General features: G+C 39.4%; 1 protein-coding gene and 1 long non-coding RNA gene across 4 annotated transcripts in view; one reads left to right on the forward strand and one right to left on the reverse strand.

Moving 5' to 3' along the window:
* TLK2 (tousled like kinase 2) overlaps window positions 1–21,187 on the reverse strand; it is a 126,249-nt gene that overhangs the window by 5,311 nt on the left and 99,751 nt on the right. For all 3 annotated transcript variants that reach the window (XM_040245037.1, XM_040245035.1, XM_040245036.1), the window contains 7 exons: window positions 20,896–20,993; window positions 19,222–19,303; window positions 15,033–15,124; window positions 10,421–10,510; window positions 6,519–6,688; window positions 5,001–5,139; window positions 1,366–1,477 (listed from right to left, as the gene is read on the reverse strand). In XM_040245037.1, coding sequence (XP_040100971.1) covers window positions 1,366–1,477; window positions 5,001–5,139; window positions 6,519–6,688; window positions 10,421–10,510; window positions 15,033–15,124; window positions 19,222–19,303; window positions 20,896–20,993 — 783 coding nt within the window. The remainder of the gene's footprint in view (window positions 1–1,365; window positions 1,478–5,000; window positions 5,140–6,518; window positions 6,689–10,420; window positions 10,511–15,032; window positions 15,125–19,221; window positions 19,304–20,895; window positions 20,994–21,187) is intronic.
* On the forward strand, window positions 197–11,598 carry LOC120866967. The gene is made up of 3 exons (XR_005721781.1): window positions 197–281; window positions 10,798–10,802; window positions 11,587–11,598. It is a non-coding gene; the product is annotated as an uncharacterized LOC120866967 (long non-coding RNA).

The following is a 21,187-nucleotide window of genomic DNA, read 5'->3' on the forward strand; positions in this document are numbered from 1 at the left end:
TGGATTTGAAGTAACTTGCTTTTGAAGTAATTTGCTCAAGTTCCAACATCTAGGTTAATGTAGAGCTGGGACCAGAAGCAGCATTTGCTATAGCACAGGGCCTCTGCTAAGCTTTGCTTACAGCAAAGATAAGGAAGATTCAGAACAGGAACCAGCAAACTCTTTTGCCCAAAGTTGTAAGTAATATGTATGTGTGCCATGGACGGACCCAAGATGCAGATAAAAAGATGGGAAGGAAGTGAAAAAGGAGAGGGATCAGGACATAGTTGGTGGGGGTGGCAGTGAGTCGCTTCATCTGTGCCACAAATCGCTGTTTTCTAATAAACTCCTAAGAAAGAAGTTCACACCTAGTGTCATCTTTATAGGGTTTCTGCTGAGATCACAGTTCTTGTTAGATAACCTCTGCCACCATTATCAGCAGCACTTCTACAATATCAGAGTATAAATAATAATTAACCCCATTAGTTCTGAATAGTTTCTGAATGTTTGATAGGTACAATAAAGAAACAAAGACCAAAGCGAAGTTAAAGACTAAGCTGAAATCTGAATTAAGAGTTTGGTCTGGGGGTTGTAATCAAAGTATTAGGAATCTAAGTGAGTCGCAGAACTCCCAAATGGTTTATACCCACAGCCCAGTGGGGAACGTTGAAACATACAAATGCACTGGTAGCAGAAATAGGAATATAAATATACAACTGGATCCCAGTATATACAAGATATTATGCTCACAAGGAAAACATAAATGTGAAAATTCATTATGTGTAGTTTATTACCTAGCTTTTCACTTATTCAGATAATATATGGCAAAACAAATACAGTATTGTAAAGTAAAATAAAGTAAAAAAAATAAATTAATTAATTTAAAAAAATAATAAAAAAGAAGTAACAGAAAATAAGTACTTTCTGGGACCAGTTCCCCAGTATAGAAATACAAAGCATACTTTATGCTCATGGGGTGGCTGGGAATAAGAAACCTTGCAGGTATTTCAAGTTTCAGTTCTCGCGACCCTTAAGAGTAGATCTTGGGAAGATTTTGTGTGTGTGTGTATATAAAATATTTATTTATTTGGCTGCATTGGGACTCTCTACTCGTGGCATATGGGCTCTCTTGTTGTGGCACACGGGCTCTCTAGATCTAACTGTGAACGGCAAAAAAAGGATGTCTTCAACAGCCCAGCAGAATTCATTAGATGCCCTGGAACTGAAAATTTCTGCTTATTATGCATAAAGCTTTCTTCAAACCACAACTTTCAGGATTCCATTCTGTATAACCCAATGATTAATTCCAAGGGACTACTCTACACAGTGCCACTGTGTACATGTACCGCCAAGACAGAAGCCACCACACCCAGCCGTCTTCATTACCTTCCTTCCATAAAGACACTGGTAGAAGATCACACCCACTGACCAGACGTCAACTTTATTTGAGATCTTTGGTGGTTCTTTCCCAACCACAAAACACTCTGGTGGTAAATACCTGGACAAAAGGGAAATAAAAATTCTTAGAAAAACAACTGTATAAATCTAAGACATGTACAAAATGGCAAACTAAGGACTTTGATGAAAATAAAAATATCTGAATCTTAACATCTGAAAGCCAACTTGGATCCAGCTGATAAAGACACTCTAAGTTAAGGAGGTGGTCATGTCCTATTTCTTATTTACTGAGAGAGGTAAATATTCTCCCTAGTTCCTACTTTACCCACCCAAGCATTCTCTTCCAGGCCTGTGCCTAGTGTAAAATGTCATTCAGCAAGTGTTTTAAAGGAGGGGGGAAACACAGAAGTGCATTTCCTTTTATGATAGCTGTAGCAACAAAATTAAAATACAAGTGGTGTTATTTCCTTTCATGCTGACAGAAGAAGAAACAGTCTCTAACATAAATAACTCGTAAAAATCCAAATGAATTCAGGATCCAGTCTAAATCTCTGAGGAGAGTGGCTATTAAGTGTCTTCTTAAGGTAGCCTCTTCTGGAAATCTAGACTGACTACAATTATAATCAATGGTGGCATTAAAGTTCAAATTATGAAGGGACAGTTTATATTTCCTACTTTAAGGATGATCAGGGGCTTATGGAAGACTAACAAATAGTGCCTAAAAGCCAAATAAACTACTAGCTGTTGGCCCAACTCAATCCTCATCTGAATTCCTTCCCTCCCCACCCACTCCTGACCCCTAAAAAGACTAGCTGGACAGCCAACCACACCAAATTGTATGGTGTGGAAGGTAAGTGCCTCTTAGCATTTAGGAAACCAAATAATATGCCTCTCCTCACTGCCTGGAGTCTTAGCAGTGGCACAGCTGGAAGGCAGAATTCTAAAGATAACAGATCGACCTCTGCAGATTTCATGCTGGCAAAATCAGTTTTGTGAAAAACTATTTTAAACCCTGCTGTGCTTCTGATGTAAAAACCTAAATGTATAGCTGAAAGGGGATCATAAGAGTTGAGAGGCAGAAAATGTTCAGATGATGGGCTTTTTAAAAGAAGTTTAGTTTTACGCTATTTCTTTTAATAGTCGTTTTAAAATTATTAAGACCATTGACTTAGATTATTATTTCACAATGAAAGTGTCTAGCTAAAACATACACTGAAAAATGAAAATATAGACAGAAAACTCACAAGGGGAGCATGGGGAGAGAAAGGTAAAGAAATAAAAATATAGATGAAAGAATCTATAAGAAGAACAGCTCTTCCAAATGCCACTAAAATCTCCCTGAATCCCAGGTTTTCATGGCTCTTAATTCTTTAATATACATAATTTAAATGTGAGCTTGGATAAATAACAAAATCTTGATTCTAAAATGATCTTTTAATGTACTTATAACTTTTTTGTGGTAATGGTGGGGAAGAGGAAAGTTCTTGTTTGTGGTGAGGAAAAATTGAGATTGCTGGACTTATCCAAACGCAAAGTAGGAATTTGGTCAAATAATGAGAATACAGAAGACATTGTCTCTTAATAGTTTAAGTTTAGCATATCACCTTCTAGGTCTCAGTTTCCCCATCTATAAATGAAGAAACAGATTAGTTCTTCACCCATATAATAAGCATTCTAAGTCCCTATCAAGGACTTTCGGAGGGAGAATAGAAGAGGATTCTAAGATATTGCACTAAATTGTGTTTACAAAACAAACATAACTGCATATGCCATCATGAAAAAATCCTCGTGGAGAAAAATGATTCTCAAGGCCTAGTCTACAGGTTACTTGTTTAAAAGCAGTATTCCATGTAGAAGAATTCTGGAACAACCAAACGCTACAAATGTTCATTTAAAATTTGTTATGTCCTCACATTCTGTCTGTATCTTTCTGGGACATAATATGAGGATGACAGTGAGGATGGTGATTAGAAACACCAATATGGAGAATTTTTACTTTTTAAACCTTCACAGAAACTCAAACAATTTAATTTTTTCAGTAGCTTCCTTTCTACCTTACTCTTACCATGAAAAAAAAAAAAAAACAAGTCTTCAAATATAAAGTACAAAAACATCATAAAATGAACCCCCAAGTAAACATCATCCAGCTTCAGTAACTGTCAACATGGCAAATCTTTGTTCATGTACACCCCTCTTAATCTCCCCCAGATTCCTTTGAAGCAAATCCCAAACATTACATACTTTTATGTAAATGCCAAACTACTGAATTTTATAGCTTAGCAAATACAGCAACAGGCAGCAATGAGATAACTAATTTAAATGTGAAAAATCTTCACCTTTAAAAAAGAACAAGCTATCAAATGAAAAAGCTCAAATCCAAGTTCTAGTGAATTTATAAAACAGAGGTATAGACCTGCTTCCAGAATTTCCAACAGCAGATATTTTTGTATCATTTACTGACAGGAACCCACAAAAACCACCAAGTGAATAAACACTGTAAGTGCAGCTTCTATTTTAAACCTAGAATCTCAAAGTTTTAATTTAGGGACTGATTTTCACTATAGGTACCATCTCCACAAACAATAAGGAACAAAGGAAAGTTGAAATTGTATGTACACAGGGCTTTTAGCAGGATATGATCAATTCTTCCATGTGATGGGGGTGATAACAGGGCTGATGCTCCCCTCTTCTCTGTTTCCCATCAACACCCTCATTCCCAGTCACTAACTGGCTAAGGGCCAGGGTCCTCCAGTCTCAAACATCAGTGATCTGGCCAACTGACCTTGGGATTTAACTGCATGCATTTCCCCTCCCTTAATGCTACAGGAGGCTTCTCCATGTTCAGAATCAAACACTCCAATGTATGGCTTTGTGTTACCACCTCAGAAGCAAAAAGGAAGCTCTGTTAACACCTTTACAATCATAAAGTCAAATGCCTGAGCCGCAGGTATCTTTCATGGTGCTTACTGTCAAAAGGAGCAGGAGACGGAGTAAGACGGGGCACAGAACAGGCAGGCAGAGCCAGCTGGGCAGAGTGGCCGGGGGCGGGCGAGTGACGGCAGATGGGAAGAAATGCGGCCCAAACCTCTTGGAGCATGGCTGCCAGAAATGGATACAATTCTTGGCAAATCATGCTCACTTTTTCCTGTTTAGATCTCAAGGGATGCTGTGCTTATTTTACATCCTAATCTTCATAACTCCTGGGTTCTTCAGTCCACCATCTTCAGGCAACTCTAGAAAAAACTTCCTCATCCCATCAACTCAGGAAGAGAGAGACCTGCATTTGAAATTCTGAAAGGAAGTGAGGGCCATTCTTTACGTACACATGAGTAACCTCATTCTCTATGTACACGGTAGGGCCTGACCTACGGAGCAAACACACAACTCAAAACACCTGGTCACACATAATCCCCCTCTCAATGGTTTTTAAGAATAAGAAGAAAAATTAAGACAAATTCATGTAAATACAAACAGTCAAACTGCTGACAAGACAGCAAATATTTGGAGAGGAAAGTCTACTGTGATATACAGCATTTCTACCTAAGCAGACAGAATATAGTCTAATGAACAATCACCAACACTCCAGCACAGCACAGTCACATCTCCATCTCTCAGACACCTACCAGTAAGTACCAGCGCCTTGTGACGTTAGCTCCATGCCATCCACTGAATTGTAGCTATCATCATCCATTATCTTGGAAAGACCAAAATCTGTGATTTTTATCTCTCCACATGCTGTACCATTTACTAAAAGAATATTACCTAAAAAGATAAAAATCTTCATGAATAAAAAAGAGACTTACTAGGAAAAGCCAAGGTAGTAATAACAGACAAAAAGAGGACAACTGGACTCCAACTCTTACATATAAGAGCAAACATTTAAATCTCTGCAATAAAACAATCTGGACTCTGGATGCTAGAGGAGAGTCGTAAGTGTCTGGCTACAAATTTCTCTTTTCCAAGAATCACCTGCTTAATGTGCCAAAACCAGCACTATGAGCAGTGGAAAAAAATAATTAACTAGCCAAAGTAAAATATCATTTGTATGGTTGGTCAAAAATAGTGGGAAACTTTCATCTGAACTTTCAGTACGGACCTCTAAGCCACCCTGTTTGGGAAGGGTGGTGTGGAATCAAAACATACAGGGGAATCTAAGTTAGTACCACAGCGCCACCTACAGCTCCTGGGGCAGGAAAATATAATGGATTCAGTAATAGAAAACCCAATCACACAGTAGCCATCTTTTAAAAAATCACTTCCTTGTAATGAATTTTTTAGTCATTTATTTAGTCATTAAAGGGGCTTCCCTTGTGACTTAGCTGGTAAAGAATCTGCCTGCAATAAGGGAGGCCTGCGTTCCATTCCTGAGTTGGGAAGATGCCCTGGAGAAGGGAAAAGCTACCCACTCCTGAAGAATTCCATGGACTATGGTCCATGGGGTCGCAAAGAGTCAGACATGACTGAGCAACTTTCACTTTCACTTTAGTCATTAAAGAATAGTAAGATTTAATATGTAGCTATCAGAAGAGGATGGCAAAGTTAACTGTCCCCACCAGGAGGTAAAGGGGACTCTTCCCAACACCTAAGCTCAGCTGGATAGAGCTGTCTAAAGAGCACACAGGCAGACTTCTAAGCAACAGCTGAGGAAGACAACAGACAGAAGTCAAACTGTTCTCTCCCCTGCCAACAACTATCAAAGTTAGATAGTAACCATACAAAAAGATGTAAAACTCTGCTCAGAGTTTAATGAAATGGGGGGCATACTTAGAGAATAATTTGCTAATGTGAGGGCACTTATCAAAGAGACTTGGGGTTGAAGGATTGCTGTACAGTGTGACTAGTGGGGAAAAACAAAACCAAGCTTGCCAGAGCAGTTCTTTCTTAATTGGACTGACATCATGAACTGCCCTGGCTTTAAAGACAAGGGCATTGTTTCTCCAGAGCGCTGAATATGACCCAACCTCGTAAACCCCGTGCTGTGTGGCCAGGACTCTCTTATTCCCACACCTACCCAGCAATTTAGAGTCCAATTTTATTAGGCCTTTCTGGCCCCCACCAAATCCCATAACTTTATAAAATTGAAAGTTACTTATAAGACCAAAGAAATACCACCAATACTGTCTCCTAAAAATTAGACATACCTGGTTTGAGGTCATAGTGTATGATAGGAGGTTTTATTTCATTTAAGTACTTTAAAGCATTCACAATCTGCATGATAATGGATCGGGCTTCTTTCTCCGACATTAATTTGTGCTGTTTCAGGTAGAAGTCCAGATCATTTCCCTCACAGTATTCTAGTACTGTACAAAACCTAAAGACAAATAAACCAACACTTGATTGTGGGATAAAAGCAAGCAGATTAAGTCTAACTAAACAAGTCCCAGTGAAACCATCAGGTAATTCAGAGGTCCCCAACCTCTGGGATCTAATGCTGATGATCTGAGGTGGAGCTGCTGTGATAATAATAGAAATAAAGTGCATAATAAATGTAATGAGCTTGAATCATCCCAAAGTCACCCCCCACCCCCTGCCCCGTCTGTGGAAAAATTGTCTTCCACATACACGATTGGTCCCTGGTGCTAAAAAGGTTGGGGATCGCTAAGGTAGATAGCTTCTCACTTCCTTCTTCTTTGCTCTTTAAAATACTCTTTTACTCTTTATTCAGTATTAGCAGTTTACAGGAAGTAAAGTGCCAACTCTCTTAGTGAAGAGTGTCTGCACCCTTCACGTTGGAACCTGCTCTGCTCAAGTTCACCCAGGGCACACGGTTTCTTGCATCAGACTTCAGGAATACTGACAGGAACTGTCATGTGTTTAAGCTAGACACTTACTCTACTGTCCACAGGATGCTCCCTTCTAAACAAGTATGTCAGGATCAAATACACAGTCCTCACTGGAAACATTCTATATGACCCCGGGTGCTGACAGTAAGAAAGAATCTAGGGTTTGCCCAGGTCCCCATGGCTGACTGCATACTACTGCTCCTAGCAGACTGCATATACTATGATTTTTCTTTGTTAAATACACAAGGTATAAAAGAGCTTTTTAAAGGACAGTATCTGTAGTTCTAACAAATGTATCATTATATAGCATGAGTTCTTTCTTTCACTTATACCAGTACGTCACACAGATCTAAAGCTGTGCAGCATTCACGGTATGAAGGGTCATGTGTCTGTCTTCCAAGGCAGTCATAAACTGAAGTTAGGCTTCCTGAGAGATGAATACCTTTTAAACTATTTTAAAAGCAGAGATATTACTTTGCCAACAAAGGTCCGTCTAGTCAAGGCTATGGTTTTTCCAGTGGTCATGTATGGATTGAGTGCCGAAGAATTGATGCTTTTGAACTGTGGTGTTGGAGGAGACTCTTGAGAGTCCCTTGGACTGCAAGGAGATCCAACCAGTCCATCCTAAAGGAGATCGGTCCTGGGTGTTCATTGGAAGGACTGATGCTGAAACTCTAATACTTTGGCCACCTCATGAAAAGAGTTGACTCATTGGAAAAGATTCTGACACTGGGAAGGATTGGGGGCAGGAGGAGAAGGGGATGACAGAGGATGAGATGGCTGGATGGCATCACCGACTCGATGGACCTGAGTTTGAGTGAACTCAGGGAGTTGGTGATGGACAGGGAGGCCTGGCGTGCTGCAATTCATGGGGTCGCAAAGAGTTGGACACGACTGAGTGACTGAACTGAACTGAAGCTGTAACAATGTGGCTAAATCACTCAGGGTCTTGCTGGCAAATAAAAATTACTGGAGTATTTAAAACAGAGAGGCTTTAATTCAGAGAACTAATCACACAGATGATGGAAGAGCTGAGAAGACAAAGCGGCCAGTGAGCAGGCTAGAAATCACCTAGAGCAGGAAGTCACTAGCACCCTAAGGCCAGAGGGTGGAGATGGTGCTCAGAACCAGGGTCACCAAGGGAACCTGGAACCATGCGGGGAGGAGTCTCCACCCACCACCACTTCTGTCTCCCCACTGAATGAATCCCATTGAACAACTGACAAAGGAGCCTGGTGAACACAGCCTACAAGGGCCAACTCATCTAAGACCAAAGAGACGCAGGACTCACACTCAGGGCCTATGGGCCACTGAAGACCTTCAGGAAGCAAAGCAACAAAATGTGGACACACACAGTCCCAAGGGACCCCAAACTGACCAACAGCTCATGCTTCTTACAAAACATAGCATGTCCCAACATGCTAGCATTCTATTTGAGAAAACAGGCCTAGAATGTATCAATTTCTCCGATCTAATATGCTGAAATTTGAGGCATAGACTCTCAGGCTTAGTGAATTTATTTTGGACCCAATGCAAGCTGAAAATAAAATCTCATTTTTAATACTCAACTCTCAGACAACTTTCTAAAACAATGATTTGACTTATTTTGGAGAAAAATTCACCATACACACAACAGGAAGAACAAAGTAAACAACTCAAGAGTAGTGCAAAATCAACTCAATTTCTCATATTAGTTAAAAGTGTGTATACAATTCAAAACAGCAGATAATCCAAGTCATTGTATTTATTTTTGAAATGATTTTTGTGCTTGTATTTGGGGGGTATGTGTGTCCTTCACAGTATTCAAGGAACTTGTTGAAAGCAAAACAATAAAGCTACCCTGTGGAAACCTGCTTTTTAACTTGCTGTTTTTCTGAACCCCACTCCACACCACGCACAGCACTGTGCTGAGTGCACTTGACTGGAAAGGGGAAATCCCTGAGTGGATGTTTCCAAAGGGAATTATGGTCTCCCTTTGGGGCCTTTTCTAAATGTGGATGGGCTCTCACACAGCAAGCTCTGAGACAGCCGCCATCTGGAAGAGGCCGAACACCCTGGGAGGGGGAAGGAAACCCCTGCGGGCCAGGCCTAAGCATGCTTTCCTGATTCAGTTCAGCCTCCAGCAGAGAAGATGTTTACAAATGCTGAACTATTTCTAAGCTCCTGGATAAACCAAGAGATCGAGAGCTTACCTACACCAAGTAATGAAATACAACAATGCCTACGATTATTAAAGATCTCAGACAAGTCATGTAACTTCTCTGGTCCTCAACTCTCCACCTACAAAGTGAGAAGGCTGGACTGAAATTCCTATAAGCCTCTGAACCAACCTATATTTTCAGATGTAGCATTAGACTCTGCCACATTTCATTCTAATTCTATGATGAAATCATACTGGTAGAACTTCAAAAGGCCCATCAGTGTTCATCAGCCTCACTTGACTGTTGCTTGTCTGTGGTATGCCAGCACCAATTTGTACCAGTTTCTGAGAGCTGAGAGTTAAATTTCAGAAATCTTGTGAGCTAGTTTTTAAGCCACTGGTAGGATAAATGGATAAACAAAAGGTAGTATTTCCATACAGTAGAATATATTTAGTCATGAAACAGAATGAAGTACTGATAAATGACACAAGAAGAACCTTAAAAGAACACCATGCTAAGTGAAAGAGGCCAGCCACAAAAGTTCACACACTACATGATCCATCCTATGAAAGTCCCAGAATAGCTGATCTATAGACACAAAAAGCAGATAGGCGGTTGCTTACAGCAGGAGTGGAGTGGAGGAAAAGAGGGATTATAGAATAAGGTACCGGATTTCTTTCTGAAGTGGAGAAAATGTTCTAAAACTGACTACGGTCATGGCCGCAACATACCTATGAATACTGTGTACTTTTAAATGAGTGAACCATATGGTATATAAACCTATCTCAATAAAGCTGCCCCCCCCGTTTTTAAAAAAACTGGACATGTTCAGAGTCTTATTTCACAGAAACTGGCAAACAGTACCCATCAGCCCCGTGCCTTCCCCTCCATGCTGGTTGTTAAGCATTGACTAGCACACAAGTGCACTCATCCTGTGGCCAAGAAATGCATGTCTTGCTGGCCCCAATCTGAATTCAAATACAATCATTTGCCCGTAAATACATTTAGCCCCCTCAGGCAGTATTTTCTGGACCCAGATTTAAATTCCATTCCATGAGTCATCAACACACTGCAAGAAAATAATATTCTCTGCTAAGCTAGAAACGGCACAGTACTTACGAGTCAGTGTCCAGTGAAAAGTAATCATACAGCTTAACTATTCTGGGATGATCCAGTTCTTTGTGAATCCGGTATTCCCTACATGCATGCCTGTGAACAAAAGGGAAACATTTGTATTTTGTTTACAGGGAAGCATTTAACATTTTGCATTTTGCCCTGTCCTTCGGGGCTCTTCCAGGACCCTCCTGATTCACCCACTGCCCCACTGTTCCCGCACAGCCGCTCCATTCAAGGCCATCGAGTCCTCTAGCCTTCCTTCACCCTGTTTTCTCCACAGGCCTCTGCCAAGCTGTTGGGAAAACAGTAGGCACTAACTTTTATCCTTTGCAAGTTCATTCTGTGATAACCTTACCTCTTTTATACTGACACCCAAACAGCAGAGGTTTAAAAATGATTAAGACAGCACTTTTTTTCTTTTCTCTGAAGCGGGTACTTTCTACCTACAAATGTTTATACCCTGGGGTTCCATCACAGGGATCAATTCTGGCATGTAAACTCACTGAGTAAAAGGACTGCTGGTAAGATAAGGCAATTACAAATGCATTGGACTTGTTTTTCAATCCTACTCTTTACAAAAAAGAATTTAAAGCATTACTAAGAAAATGCTAATTTGATAAAAAGTTTGAAACTATGGGAATCTTAGTTTTCTTAGAATAAGAGATGTTTTTTCATACATATGTCTTTTTTCTTTAGTAAGATAAGGAAGAAAAATGTACTATGTAATCTGACGTATTCATATACTGAATTTTAAAGAATAAAATTTAATTCTTACTTAAAAAGAGTAATAAGATATTATTATATATATATTTTAGGATATTATATTTTAAGTAACCTAGCACCATTTAGTTTGGGGCATTTTGTCGTAAGAGTCAAAAGATGTGTTCTGAAATGTATTCCAGCATGTCAAAAATACATAGAAAGTACTCAATCGAAGAAAACTGAGAAACAACTAGGGGAAGAGGGAGGAGAAGAATAGGAATCTAAAAGTGATTAAATGTTCTTCCCCAAAGAAAACGTTTGATTAGGTTTATTTTTCAAGTGGCCATTTTGGGCAGTTTTGCTTCTTCTAACGCTTCATTTCATCAGCATTTTTAAAGAAATTTTTAAAGACTCTTTGGCTGCACTGTCTTGGTTGCTGTGCACAGGCTTTCTCTAGCTGTGGTGAGCAGGGGCTACTCTCTAGCTGTGGTGGGTTCTCTTGCTGCAGAGCATGGACTCTAGAATGTGGGTTTAGTAGTTTTGATGCACAGGCTTATCAGCTGCCCTGAGGCATGTGGAATCTTCCCGGACCAGGGATCAAACCCATGTCCCCTGTATTGGCAGGCAGATCCTTAACCACTGGACCATGAGGGAAGTCCTCATCAGTATCTTTATGTCTTTCTGAAAAGAAAAACTTGTCAGCGCTGAGTTGGAGCAGCACCACGCTTCCAGTGCAGGGTAAGCAGGTTTGATCCCTGATGGGGAACTAAGATCCCGCATGCCTCATAGCATGGACAAAAAAAAAATCATGTAATACCTCATTTCATTTGGTAAAATAAAGGTGGTACTATTTCTAAAAAAACAAGTTTACAAACCTATGGTCTAAACAGATTACTGTTAAGTCATTTCTTATTCTCACACACTAGAAAGCTATCGTTCTCTGCCCTTTCAACTTTTTGATTTTGTGCATTTCAGAGTAGAGACCAATTTCTCCGTGGAGGTATTAAAAAACTGAGGAAAATAAAGGAAGAAAAAATTATAAATTAAAGAAACTGTCACAAGTCCTTGCCAACTAAGGAAACTGTGTGTCATGAAAGGACCCCCCTCAACATCATGTCGGGCTCTAAAGCCATTTGCTACAGTTCACCAGGCAAGGCAGAGGTTCTCCTTATATTCTTACATCCTTCATATGTTCAAATTTCAACTAAACATTGAAGGGACTAATGCACTATAAATAAGGAAACAAGAAACTGATCCATTTAGTCTTCTATTCTAAGTAGATATATATAAGACTTTCAGTAATTATATCCTAGAAAATTAGAAAAGAGTATCATACAAGAGTACAGATACAGTTACTTCTGTGGATAGCTTTATATGAAAATTTTCCTACCATAAATTTCTTAATATCTATTTTGGGAGGTTAAAGAAATCAAGTAATGCCTATTAATGCTTAATAATACAAAAGCAAAACAATCAGTTTACTTCTATTACTTGCAGAGAAAGGAGAGGAAAGGGGGTGCAAAATAGAACTCTAAATAAAACAATATAACAGCCTTTTATTTTCTTTGAATTTTTCTTTCTTTTTCACCCAAATACATGTTCTGATTCCAGATGGGGCTGGGAAGTCATCCCCATGAAGGAAAAAGCAAGCAGAAGATCTTACTATATGCAGGTAACAGTAGTATTTTCATATTTTATAATGTGACCACAACACTGAAATGTACTCCTTTTCAGTTTCACACTGAATTTTTGAAGCACTCTCTAAACTCTGTTCAGTGCCTGATATGTCTCCTTCATCTCTCAGTTCAAGGGGGTTAATGCCATATTGCTAATTCACTATTATTTATCGGCTAAAATTCCTCTGTATGATTTATTATCACTTAGCAAGCAAAATCTTCCCAAGAAAGGTGGAAGTGCTGTAAGAATTTTCCCACAAGGATGAATGGAGGTCACAAAAATTTTGCACCCCCAACCCCTCCACCAGTGTGTCTATCAAGTGGGAAATGGCTCCTGCCCAGATGGCTCCACGAAAGGTGCTCAGGAGCCGTGACTCCCGCCTTGGTGAGGAGGCAGAGAACAGGAAGGCAGCACTGGGAGCTTGGACTGAACCTCTTAGAGCTCAGACACAAGACCACCCCCTCCACCTGCTCTGCGACTCCATCTGGCAGACAAATGGGAAAGGAGACCCCATCCACACCCACCAGGACTTAAACAGCTTGCCAAGTGTGTCAAGGAGGTCCTGGTGTCCATCCCTCACTGCTTCAAAAGGCTACAGTGAGCACAACCCCCATGGGCAATCACCACAGTCTTCGACCCCTGAGTTCTTTTTAAACTCAGCCTGAAAGCTGGACATGGAGACGAGGCAAAGTCTGTATAAATCTCTGCAGAGGAACTATCTCCTCAAGGTTCACCAAGGTCCATCCCTTGTAGAGTCAGCTGGTTTAGAGTTGGCAGCGCACACAAGCTGCAGAACAGGCTCCGAGGATAGCCGAAGGACACTGTGAAAGAGATGCAGGTACTGTTCCTATACCCTAAGGTACTCTTTGAGTCTCAATATGATGAGGACATTTCTCACCATTTTCCTAACTGGTCAGAACATGTGGGTGTCTTCTCTTAAATGCTCCCTGGCAATTGCGGCCGCATGCCATTTGTCCCTGCCTGTCGAGTGCCTGGAATGTACTTGTAATAATGTAACTGCTCCTCAGAAGCATCTGGACTGCAGCCGCCTGTCACACACGGACACAGGCAGAGTGCCATGCACAGAGCACACAGCATCCTTTTTCCCACCTCTGCTAAGCGCTTTCTCTCCTAACGCCACAGGAACCTTCTCTCTTCCAGCGCTGAGCACCTCTGCCAACCTGCACAGAGCAGCAAGAATTCCTGGGTCCCTGATGAACGGTAGCCATAAGGCAGGAGTTGCCTTGCTCCAAGCCTCAAGAATGGGTTAATGATGTAGAAATGTTTTATTTTTCCACTGAGATTTAGAAGCCACCTAAAACAAAGTCCACTCTTTTTCCTTTTTCCCTCCAGAGTACTATTTATAAGAGAAAACAAAAGTGCTTTTATAGAATGGAGGTAGACTGCTTTATATCAAAAGGGGCTGTCTCTCCTTTCAGGGGTAGGATATGTCTAACATAGTACTTGTTCCTACAAAAAGGAAACAATATTACGGCCAGGGGAGATTCTAACAGAAAAGTCTGAGTGGCCTCCAAGGCAAGTGAGCTGTAACTTCAATGTTCTGAAGCTCAGGGCAGAGACAGGCAAGGGCTGACGTTAGTGGAAGAAAAACATTCATACCTGCACATGTAAGAACTGTTCATTCTAAAGAGTCACCCTCCCATCCTGCACCCCCAGTACAGATGAGGGCTGCCACAGTGGCATCGAGAAAGGGGCAAGCACAGCAAGTGGGACACCGAGGACAAGAACTCTGAGCCGGGAAGCCTGTGACGGGGGAGGGTCCAGCACTGAGGACCACACTGAGGGGCAGCAGGTGCCGCATGGTCTCCTCCATGAGGAGATGACTAAAGCAGCAGCAGAAGCCCCACCCCGTGCTCCCCAGGGTCCCCAGAGCACTGAAGAATGCTCTCACATTTTCTACAGACAAGCAACAATAATGTACGAGGCTTTACTTGTTTATTATAGCTACTTTCAGAGGCACAATGGAAGGGGAGGGTTAAATACATGGGCCTGGATTAAGGGAAGTCTGGATTTAAATACAGGCTCAGCCATTTCTTAGCTGTTATTCAATTTCTAAGTATCAATTTCCTTATCAGTAAGACGGAAGATTTATTTACTCTCCAAGGACAGTTATGAGGATTAAATGAAACAACAGCAATGCATGTAAAGCTCTTAACACAGTGCTCAAACTACAGCTATTAAATTTTGAAAAATCAGATACTCTAGTATCACTTACTTGTGGTAATTCTCCTTTTTCTCATCTCTCCAGTTTTTATTTAACTGGTGAATTTTCACAGCTACGTATCTTTGTTCTGTTAGATCAAATGCCTATAGAGAAAAGGAATAAATTATATTGTGGATAATGCTAACAAGAATTACAGGCAACTGACCAGAAGCTTCTATTTAACAGACCAACATTCTCAAAAGTCCAAAATGCATTATTAAATAACAAGGGCAGTGGACAGCACACTTCCTTCAGAGTTGTAATCATCTTTCTTAAAACGTGATGAGACAATCGAGAAGTCTCCAGACACACTGGCACCAAGGGGTTTAGGAAAGAAAACCTAGCATATGCCATAAACAGAAAGACAGTGTATGACTTAACAGTCACTTCTAAACAACTCTCTTTCTGGATATCATACCCTATTTGGGACCTTTTTCACCTCTTGGCTCTTATCCCTCAGCTGGTTCTGGGACTTGACATTCTTCAACAGTAAGTCCTGCCACTTTTTTTCTTTTCCTTTTTGTAAATATTTTTAATAGGCTTTATTTTTAGAGCAGTTTTAGGTTCAGAGACCCTGCCACTTTTGAAATGCTAGGGACACAGACTATCTGCTTCCTTAAGAAACAGGACATACCTCTTTGCTAAGTTTGTTTAGTTGCACCTCTACATACTGGATAAATAAAAAGTAATTTTGGACCTCAACAATGCCAGAAGCTAGTCACTTATCCAGCAGCATCCAAAAAAAGGGACATGCTTTCCTCAAAGGCCACCACTGTTGGCCCAAGCTCCAGATCAGCTCAGTGGTGCTAGATTATGGGGTAAAAAAAGGTAACAGATTTCCAAGGATGCCTGGTGTACATCACAATTTGAAAAAGTAAGAAGCATTTTACAATAGATTTCCCCAATACGATTTTTTGAGGAACTTTTTTAGAATGAATTTGGCTTTAAAGTCCAAATTAAAAACTTACTGCTTCAGTTCCAATGCTATTACCACCTACCTGCCAGTTTCCACAAACATATGAATAGATAAAGACAATAGGCAGAGGCTATACAGTCCATGAAGAGTGGTGATTACTTTTCTACAGATCTTTTAAAAGACAAGTTACCTCTAGCAAAGCACAGGATACAAAAGAGGCCTGTTTATAAAAGAAACTTCTAATATACACCAAATTTAAACTACTATTTTTAAAATACAAAACCCATTCAATTCAAACAGAATATCTTATTTCACAGAAATGGAAACTTCGGAACTCTATTTTTCTTACAGAGTCTAAAGTCCACCTGTATGCATGTATCCATCATGGCTTTATAGGAGGGAACCATTTCAAGCCATTAAAGGCCAGATTAAACATCACCTAATTTGTAAGAGCACCAATGAACTACAAGTGTCATTTTTTCCTATTATCAAAACCTATTTCTGAGTTCAAGACACTGTGATTCACCAGTGATCTAAGAAGGGCTATATGAAAAAAAAAAAAAAAAAAAAGAAGGGCTATATGGAAAACAGCAAAAGAATACATTAATGTACATATTGTTGTAAGAAGCATTTAGACTTCAGAAGTGTTAAAATGTTTGAAGAATAGGAAAAATATATAAAGAAATCACTAACAAGTGAAGCACCAAGAAAGCAAGATCGCAAAGAGATATATTTGCACATGCGTACTCAAAGCAGCACTATTCACAATAGATAAGGGGAGGAAGCAATGTAAATGCCAACTGACAGATGATGAATGAATAAAGAAAATGAAGTGTATATATACAATCTCAGGGTTATCCAAGTTTAAAAAGAAGAAAATCCTGTCACATGCTTCAACATGGATAAACTTTGAGAACGTTATGGGAAATGAAATAAACCAGTCACAAAAAGACAAACACTATGATTCCTCACATGAGCTACCAAAAAAAAAAATCAAATTAATAAAAATATAAAGTAGAATTGTGGTTACCGGCAGCTGGAGAGAGAAGAAAAAGGACAGCTGCTGATTAGCGAGTAGAGCTCCTGTTCTGCAAGAGGAAAAAGTTCTGAAGATCTGTTTCAGAACAACATGAATATATATAACACTACTGAACTGAGAAGACTCTCGAGAGCCCCATGGACAGCAAGGAATCCAAACTAGTCAATCCTAAAGGAAATCAACCCTGAATATACACTGGAAGGACTGATGCTGAAGCTCTAATACTTTGGCCATCTGATGCAAAGAGCTGACTCATTGGAAAAGACCCTGATGCTGGAAAAGACTGAAGGCAGGAGGAGAAGAGGACAAAGAAGGATGAGATGGTTGGATGGCATCATCAGCTCAATGGACATGAGTTTGAGCAAACTCCCAGAGATAGTGAAGGAAAAGGAAGCCTGGCGTGCTGCAATCCATGGGGTCACAAAGACCTGGACATGACTGCGTGACTGAACAGCAACAACTGAACACTTAAAAAAGGTTAAGTTACTAATTTTTATGCTATGTGTTTTTTATCACAATTTTTAAAATTACCCCAAATAAATAATAAAGTAGGTATATGACTCAAGAATGAAAACTAAACAGAAGGAAGATTTGAAAGCAAAAGTCAATGAAAACAAAACAAATCAAATAGTAGATCTGATCAACAAAAATAAAAAGTTAATCTCCAGAGGAAAAAAGAAACACTAACTAACCTCTGGCCTATTAGTCAAGAGATACAAAAATAAATATTTCATAAGAGAAATAACTCATGAAGTATGGAAATCATGATGAAATAGGATGATTTTCCAGGAAAAATGAATTATCAAAACTGACTTAAGAAAGGGAAGAAAGTCTGAATAGGTCAATATTTGTAAAAGAAACTGAAAAGGCTATTTTCCTCTAAAATGACAACTACCCAGCTGATTTTATGATTTAGCACTAACAACTTCCACATAGCCAACATGTAATGCAAAGCATTCCAGAACATGGGAAAAAAGAAATTTCACAACTCCTTCTGGAATAACTATGACATCAAAGCTAGACAATGCTGCCTGCACATAAAAAAACACTGTAAGCCAATACCACTTATGATCATAGATTTAAAAATATGAGCAAAATACTAGAAAATTAAACCCAGCAGTACACTAGAAACATTATAATAATTCTGGAAATGGGAAGTGATGATACTTTTACAACATTGTGTATGTAATGCCACTGAATTGTATACTTAAAAATGGTTACAATGGTAGGTATCATGTATATATCACCACAATAAAAAATTAACATTAAAAAAGAGAAAAAAAGAAAAACTAATGTTTTTATCTGAAATAAGAAGTATTTTACTCAAAAGATTTTCTATATAAAAATTCATATGGGCATAACATAAATCATTAACAGTACAGGCTACAACTTAGAAAAGAGGGAATTACTAGGGTCATACAGTAAAGACAAATTAATAAACTAATTGGGCATTTAAATGCCAGGTGCCAGAAACAGAGAAATTTAAGGAGGTTGTGGTTGGTGAGCGTGTTATGTATCTACAGGTGTATTTAAAACAGGCAGAATTTCTCATTCACGGAAAATCAATTGGAGGGCACAGTAGCCTGCACTTTGCTGGGCCAACTGAAGCATTCTAAGCCAGGACAATCCTTCAGCAAAACCAGTGTTACTAAACACTCTGACGTAGAAGATGCCAACACTTTAAAAGCAAGAACCAGGTTTTCAAAGAATTAATTTTTTAGTACATCTATTTTAAACATTTTATATATATATATATATATATATATATATATAAAAATCTTATTAGAAAAAAGTAGCACTCATCTCTGACAAATACAGATGAGGCAGAAAGTACAAAACTAGAGTAAAAATCACCACTATTCCATTACCCATAAATGGTGCTATTTTCTGTTTTGTTTTTTTTTTTAATCTGTAATTACTCTTCAAATTTAATAAACAGGGTAAAATATTGACTCCTGCTTAGTCACAAGTTTACTAGAAGCAGTTCTCCCAAAGACTGTTGTTCAGACTCTTAAGTTGTGTCCGACTCTTTTGCAACCACGTGGACCACAGCCCACCTGTCCATGGGATTTCCCAGGCAGGAATACTGGAATGGGTTGCCATCTCCTTCTCCAAGGGTTCTTAACAGTTTGGAATTCTGGCCAGTAGATATCAGTCACAATTCTATCACTATTTTAAATGTTTTCTAAGTTTGTAATAACCAATAATTTAACTCTCAGTCTCTGTACCCAGTTCCTCATACTTACCTTGTAAACTTCACTGAAACCTCCTCTACCCAAAAGATGTAACAACAAATATCTGTCATTTAGCGTTGGATGATCTTTAAATCTGTGGAAACAGAATATAAAACAACAACATTCTGAGGTCAAGGACTACACAATTTTCCCTGCTTGTGAAACTTCCAGAATGTCTGACGTGTTATACATACAATTACAGATGCTGCCAACAGTTTGGCAATCATCGCAATATAGCTAATTCTGAGCACAGGAAAAACTCTATGGTTCAAAGAGAAGGTGTAACTATGACGAACAACATTAGCTGTGGAGTTGTGAGACCCAGGTGCCAGCTGCAGCACAGCCACAATTAGACTAGTGACCCTTGTTGACTTCCCTCTATTTCTGCCCTGCAATGAAGGAGGGGGTTGCAGGGCTGTACATTGGACCAGGGATTTCCAAACTGCTACCAGGGTCCTGCAAACCACTCAAGAACCACATGTCCCCTCCATTCAAAAACACACAAGAAAATCCCAAGATAGTTTATGTGGCCTTAAAAACAGATCTCATGATAAAGTGAGTCACATGTGTATGTGCATTCATTTTCTCTCTCTACGTCTTCATGACGTAACTGTTTTCCCCATACAGGATTCCATCTTGTATCCTTTTCTAGCAGTAAGATAAAGAAATGAGAGATTCTGGCGAAAATAACTTTTAGGTGTTTCTACCTAGTTCCTTATCAGCCCTACTAATCCTGAAAGTACTTTATTTTGATTCTGAGATGGGGGCATACCTGTGGGAAGAGGTGACATCGCTGCATGAGGTTTCGCTGTGGAGTCAGAGCCCCATCTCAGCTCTTTGTTTGGTCACACTAGTCCCTAGACGAGTTCACTTAATTTCTCTAAGCCACTTTCCAGATCTATGTATTGAAGATGACCTACTACAATGGACTACTGTGACAATTAAATGACAGAACGCAGGGCACTTAGCACTCTGCCTGACACAGAAAGTGCACAGTAATGGTAGCTACTGTTGCTGCCACTTATAGAAAGCAAAGTTCATGGCTCACTCTGGCCAAACAAAAATATACACGCTGTAGCTATGCCAAAACCTCCATGTTTCAGAATTAGAAAAATGGGGGGGGAATAAAAGGCTTATCGTTAGAAGCCACTTGCCACTTACAATCTACTTTTCACAGTTTTAGTTCCTTAAATGACTTACAAAGATGAGCATTTATCTCCAATTAATGTACTGAACTTGAGTCTTTCTTAAAAATCTCAACACTTTAAAGACCTATAAAGGTCATTCAGAAGCTAAGTGTCATTTTCAACCCAATAGTCTTTCTACACCACCCCACTGTCACCCTAATGCTTCCCCCTGCAGTAAGGCTACGAGGGTAAATCTGAGTACACAGTGTACCTAAACCATTTGCGGCTGCAAAGTTACATTGCTTTAATGACCTCTATGTGCATAAAAATGCTGTATATATAAATATATACTTAATATATAAACCTAATATATTTATATGGATTTAAACCAATGCAAAACATAATTTTGTTCATAAAACGTATTATTACACCTACAACAGAGTTAAATACACCATGGAATGGTCTACCAAATTTACAATAAGCAAAAGTATCATTCTGGACAGTTCATGTCAGAAAGTATTCAGCCATCGCCAACCCAACATACCCCCAAGTTGCTTACTGTGAATTATCTTCATTATGTATCCTTTTAAGTTCCCTGATATGTAGATTTCTAACCCTTTCTAGCCTTTCCAGCTCTGCCTGGATCTCTGCTTCCTCCTAAAGTGAAAAGGAAAGAAACAGCTTAGAACACAGGAAACTTTACCTTTTTAGACTCTCATTTCAAAAAACAAAAGCAGACATCCCTCTTATGAAAAGCTGAGATGTTTTCCATTGACAAAGATTTTTTTTAAGAACTGGAATTTTAATCTTAAATATGATCCCACAGCAAAATAATAAATAAAACTCAAACC

The sequence above is a fragment of the Oryx dammah genome, unplaced genomic scaffold (genome assembly GCF_014754425.2).
Source record: "Oryx dammah isolate SB20612 unplaced genomic scaffold, SCBI_Odam_1.1 HiC_scaffold_8, whole genome shotgun sequence".
Classification (NCBI taxonomy): domain Eukaryota; kingdom Metazoa; phylum Chordata; class Mammalia; order Artiodactyla; family Bovidae; genus Oryx; species Oryx dammah.